This window comes from Trachymyrmex septentrionalis, unplaced genomic scaffold (genome assembly GCF_001594115.1).
Source record: "Trachymyrmex septentrionalis isolate Tsep2-gDNA-1 unplaced genomic scaffold, Tsep1.0 scaffold37, whole genome shotgun sequence".
NCBI classification, from domain to species: Eukaryota; Metazoa; Arthropoda; class Insecta; order Hymenoptera; family Formicidae; genus Trachymyrmex; species Trachymyrmex septentrionalis.
In genome coordinates, this window is record NW_017305536.1 from 6213003 (window position 1) to 6219057 (window position 6055).

Sequence of the window (6055 nt, forward strand, 5' to 3'; positions counted from 1 at the left end):
GCGCGCGCGCGCGCGCGCGTGTGTAATGTGTGTATGTGCGTGTGCATGTATATATGTATATGTATATGCAAACAAAGCCATATTATAACATTTTTTTCGGATTTTATAAATATGTTTGACCTATATAATTAACTTAAAAAACTAAAATGTATATTGTAAATTAGATTTATGTACACTAACTGTGCAATTTATGTACATTAACTTCTTATTAGAATAATACATGTTAAGTCAATTAACTTCTTATTAGTATCTTGTTTTACTTACATCTTTTTCTAGAAAAATTCATTTTTTCAAAATTAGAAAATCATTTTCTAGAAGAATTAAACTTGTTACTTGTATATAGGTGATAAATAAATCCTGTGCATCTTAAGTCACTGGTAAGGGACATTCATCATGCATATACTCACACATACTTTCTATAGAGTCATTAATAGTATGTGAAATATTACAAGCAATATGCAAACGGTAAAGTGGAAATGATAATTATATGTGTATCTTGATGTGTTCCTTCAATGTAGTTTTGCCTTCAAATCTTTCTTCGCAGATTTCGCAAATAAAATCATCTCCATCGCTATCGTGATTATACTGTATAATAACATGTGATGTTTCGTCCGGTATTAAAGAATCTTGCTCGTTTTTAATACGATTCTCTCTCTCTTTCAGAATTTCAACGTCCATAGACATATCTGCGCCACTTATCTGTACAATTTGACTGGAATAATTCTCATGACCTTGCGGATTTGGTATCGCTAGAACGGGTAGCGATTCGTTCTGCTTCGATATTATATTTAGAGTGTTGTCCTGTTTAGACTCAATCAAATGTATTGTGGGCATATCATTTTGTCCGACTGTTTCATCGAGTGTATCAGATTCTGCGGACATAATGTTCGTCGCGTCGTTTTGCTTGTCTATAGCAATCATATCGAGAGGATCTGTCTGATCCTGTTCTACTTGGAGTACCTGGATATTCTCATCTTCTTTGCCATCAACGATGAATCGTATATTGCTATGCTTGAGCTCGGCTATTTCTATGAAGCCATCACTACGTTTTTCAGAGGCAACTACAACATACGCGTTGTTTTGCTTCTCGTTTATATCATGCATATCATCCGATTTATCAGCTGTATCCGTGATGGACAATAAAGCTTCGTTTTGCTCCACTTTCTGCATAAAGTCCAAATTCTGCTCCGTCTGTGTGTTCACGTTACACGATGATGACTTTGACGACTTTTTTTTTACTGATTTCGACTTTGGAGAGGCATCGCTATTAGTTTTCGCCTTTGCTTCAGCTATCATCTGATCCGAATGCTTAACAATATGCGCGCAGAGTTCATCGCGATCCTGATTCAGAGCGCCGCAAAGTGGACACTGATACGGGGGACTCCCTTCCGTTTCGTTTTTCCCCGCTGCGTGAACCCATCGAACATGTTCGCGCAGAACTACCTTCTGATTAAAAGCCCTCGAGCACAATGGACACACGTGCGGTCTCTCCCCTGTGTGAATTCGCTCGTGCTTCCTCAAAGTTCCACCGTCTCGAAACGCCTTCCAGCAATATTTGCAGCCGTATGGTCGTTCACCAGTATGTGTACGATTGTGTATTAAGTACCCTTGACGAGACGAAAACGTTTTCGAACAGGTATCGCATTGAAAATGGGCCGGACTTCCGGCGTGCGTTCTACCGTGCTCCCAAAGACCCTGTCGCGACACGAAGCTCTTTCCGCATTCCATGCAAGTAAATGGCGAATCTCCAGGATGTACCGACAACCTATGCTCGTCCAGCTCGTTCTGCTTCTCAAACTGCAAGCCGCACACCTCGCACGAGTGAGTCTTCTTGCGATGAATCCACTGGTGGCGAAACATCTTCTGCTTAGTCGTGAATTTTTTTCCGCATTCCGAACAAGCGTGCTTACCCCATTTATTGTTAGACACACCTTGTTCGATGTTGTTTTGCATTATTTTCTTAGTGCAGGTGATTTGATGGGTCGTCAAGTGATTCTCGTCCTGAAATTGTTTGTCGCAGTACTCGCACTCGATCGGCATATTCCAATTGTTCTTCGAAGCATGAATCTTTTCATGAGATGCCAAAGCGGTTGCACGGGAAAATTTCATTCCGCAATGCTTACATATGCACTGCTTGCTATTATTCATTTCGGCTTCTGCATAATCTTGTTTATTCGCATTATTGCATCTGTAAAGCGTCTCGACTTTGATTATCCCATCGGGAGTGTTGAATGAATTTATCGTTATGTATTGTTGACTACTATTTACAGAATCATTGATATTATTTTGTTCGGTATACTCGCTAAATTGTGTCATTTCACCATTGGGCATCACTGTAAACTCTTGCAGCGTATCCAGCTTGGTATCCTGACTCTGCATTGTGGTAACTATTGATTGTCCGCTATTAAAATTGTATGACGAGCCCGGCCATTGAACTTGACATACATCATAATTTTGTACAGATTCGACAGATGAAGAGGATAATACCACCTGAGAAGTATTCTGTGAATCAGGCGGGTTTTCTGGCCATTTTCTGAATGTCTCTGCTGGCTGGGATATATTATTACTCTGAGACTGCATGATGCCTCGTCCCGCAACATACGTGTGTATCTTCATGTGATTAGACAAACTGGAAGGCCTCTGGAAGTCCGAGTCACAGAATGGACATTTGTGTGGCCGTTCAACATGTTGCGTATGTGCCTGTATCGTATGCGACTGCAAACTTTGCTTGGAACGAAACAAGTTACCACATGTCCTGCATGCATGAGGACGGTCCACTTGATGGCAAACCATGTGATTATTCAAATCAATCTTTCTTTCAAATCTCTCTCCGCAAGTGGTGCAAGATAGCTTGGACGTTGACTGACATATAGTCTGATGTTCAACTATTTCCTCTTGGGTAAAGAGATGTTTACAGACTGGACAACTGATTTTCTTGTCCTCGAAGCATGGATACATACCGCCCAGTTGACGTAGAGCTTCCACAGCCATGGACTCGTCATCGCCTGATGTGTACTGCTGCTGTTCCTCCTGCTTGATATACATCGGATACACTACCTGAGTATCGTCCTCCTCTTCCGACTGTTCCGCAAGGATCTCGATGGTACCTTGAGACTCTACGATGTCAGTATTAGCAGTATTACTGACCGTGACCTCTGTAAGGCCTTCCTGAAGAACACATTCGTCAACCTGCTCGCATATCTCCTCATGAGATATCATGTTTTCCTCTATAGCATCGTGCACTTCACCAAGAGGAAACGTCACGTAATGCTCTGCCTCATGAGTCTCCATTCTGCTTGCTATTTAAATTACATCAACATATATTAACAAAACGTATTGTAACGTGCACGACAATGCTCGGAGGAACCTAGTTTCACCTCAAGTTAGGTGTTCTAGGTTAAGTTGGGATTTATCATACCAGGACGTCGCGTACTCGTGTTTATTGCTCGGTTAGACGCTAGTAACGCGTCGCAACGATTATTGTGCACGATTTGCAGCCACTGAGTAATACATATTCCTTTTTTCGTTCTGTGGGAATACGAGTACCGACATCAACCGACATCGACCTGGAAAGAAAGAAAGATATATAGTTTTACGTACGATTTATGAGAGCGTATTTGCAGTGATTTGAAGATGCGTACGATAATGTGCAGAAAAATTCCCGAAAGAATAAATCAAGTCATTTTGATGATTCAATTAACACTATCAGCTGTAATACTTGCGAGGTTATTCATGGAGTAGTGCCCCATACCGGGCACTGCGTGAAGTTGCGCGGTAGTGAATGGTTCTTCGATAGAAGAACGAGAGGAACTCTCGATACTTTCAAATAATTAAATATCGGTATATATCCTCGTCCGTTGAAATATCGATACGTCTGATTTTTTGGATTAACTTATAAGCAAAGGCATACAATAAATGATAAGTGATAATTAAAAAGATTTTGAAAATAATTAATTTTCTTTTATATATTATATTTACAAATTATATTTCTTACTGCTGTTTAAATGAAAATTACTTGCTATGAAGAAATATATATAGAAAAAAGAGTAATAAAAAAGTAAATCTGAGATATTTTCTTTGCTCTGCATTTTATTTTACACTTCTAGTTTCAAAGTGAGATGGATGGATACGTATATGAGATATCAGAAGAAGGAAAACTAGTATAAAGTGTAAAAAGTGCAAATAAAAGGATTAGGTCTCTTATCGCAAAGAGCGGCAAACTTCGCAGTATTTATCTGATGACATAGTCAGTCAAGTTTCAAAGGTTATATTTCTGACTGACATTATTACTGTGCGATTGCAATTGTAATAACTTTCTTAAGTAATGGCAACCTTTGATCAGGAAATAATTATATTCATAGATAACAATTGATAAGCACAGTTTAATAATTAAATATATTTATTATCATTAATTCTATCAACATTCGATTGAAATTTGTGTTATTATGAAAAACGAGAAGGAAGAAACTTTAGCAGGATGGAAAATTATATGGTGGTTATTCAAATTATTCGGTCTTCCAATCACCATTCCTTGGTTGGTGTATCATTTTTATGACATTATGTTGCAAAAGCGGAAGAAAACAGCTCTTGGTAATAAGGTAATATCTTGTGAAGTTTTTAAAAAATTTTGTTATAAGTATAAAACGTATAAAATATAAGCAAAATATATTTCACAAAATATATATTTGAATATTTCTGTGGATATATTTTTATTATATTTTTATTATATTTGATTTTATAATATTAGTTATGATAACTGGTGCTAGTTCTGGCTTAGGAGAAGCTTTAGCTCACACATTCTATAGCTTGGGTTGTAGAATTATCTTGGTATCTCGTAGAAAAGAGGAATTAGAGAGAGTAAAGAACGATTTAATGAATACTCATCAAGTATGTAACATAATACACATTTCAATAGACAAATTTATTGAATATCAATTATTCTGCTTTTCTTTTAGACAGTTCCAACGTATCCACCTATTGTTTTATCATTAGATTTAACTGATATTAATAACTTGAAACATGAAGTGTCAAAAACTATAATGATACATGGTAGAATTGATATTCTAATCAATAATGCTGGTATTTCATATAGAGGAGAAGTTATTGATACAAATGTTGATGTAGATATAAAAGTCATGTTATCGAATTATTTTTCTCAGGTTGCATTAAGCAAAAGTAAGTATATTACTTAAGAGATTTATATAGACTACTATATATAGGCTCATAATTCATTATTAATTTACAGTTGTTCTTCCATATATGATAGAGCAAAAGTCTGGTCATATAATAGGTATAAGTAGTGTTCAAGGGAGAATCGCTATTCCATTTAGGCATGTATTCGGTTATAAGTCAATATCTATTCTTTTTGCGACGAATTACTTAATTATTAATTTGTAGATCTGCATATGCTGCATCTAAGCATGCATTACAAGCTTGGTACGATACTGCAAGAGCAGAGCTATGTGACAAAAATATAAAATTCACAGTTGTCAATCCAGGATATATTAAAACATCTCTTTCTCTTAATGCCTTGACAGGAAACGGGCAAGTTTATGGACGTAAGTAACTATGTTCTTGATAGAAATGTTAAATATTCTTAATATATCGTCTCCATATGATTTTTTAATATACGTTATTTTATCATAGTAATGGATAAAACAACTGAAAGTGGTTTTCAACCAAAGTTTGTAGCTGAATGTATTTTAAAATCTGTATTGAAGCAAGAAAAGGAAGTTACAATTGCATCGTTTTCTCCAAAGTGCGCTATAGTACTTAGAACTCTGTTCCCTTCCTTTTATTTCTGGATTATGCAAAAGCGTGCGAGAAAATTAGCACGAGACAAATAATATTATTTTCATTATCACAAGTACGGTCAACGTGCTTTTTATTTATCGTGGAGTTAAGTGTATATATATATTATTTTATATGTATATATTATTTTATATGTAAAATAAAAAAATATCAGATATCATGTAATTATATAATTTGACAGAGGTTACGGATAAAATTTTGTATAATCAATTTTCAAGTTATTATGTTCATTTATATATATATA

General features: G+C 36.1%; 2 protein-coding genes across 3 annotated transcripts; one reads left to right on the top strand and one right to left on the bottom strand.

Annotated features, from left to right (window-relative positions):
• Positions 1-340: 340 nt before the first annotated feature.
• On the bottom strand, positions 341-3818 carry LOC108750850 (zinc finger protein 420-like). Of its 2 annotated transcripts, none has more exons than XM_018490666.1 (2): positions 3642-3818; positions 341-3566 (listed from the first exon to the last, which is right to left on the bottom strand). In XM_018490666.1, the coding sequence occupies exon 2, from the start codon at positions 3289-3291 to the stop codon at positions 484-486; it is 2808 nt and encodes a 935-aa protein (XP_018346168.1). In that variant the 5' UTR covers positions 3292-3566; positions 3642-3818; the 3' UTR covers positions 341-483. The 2 variants fall into 2 exon arrangements, with proteins under 2 accessions (XP_018346168.1, XP_018346167.1); XM_018490665.1 differs by having other exon boundaries at positions 341-3299; positions 3419-3818.
• A 227-nt stretch (positions 3819-4045) lies between these two features.
• LOC108750509 (dehydrogenase/reductase SDR family protein 7-like) lies at positions 4046-5891 on the top strand. The gene is made up of 6 exons (XM_018489986.1): positions 4046-4599; positions 4745-4887; positions 4956-5175; positions 5246-5330; positions 5398-5558; positions 5647-5891. Exons 1-6 carry the CDS (start codon positions 4446-4448, stop codon positions 5844-5846), a joined length of 963 nt encoding a protein of 320 aa, XP_018345488.1. The 5' UTR covers positions 4046-4445; the 3' UTR covers positions 5847-5891.
• Positions 5892-6055: the final 164 nt, after the last annotated feature.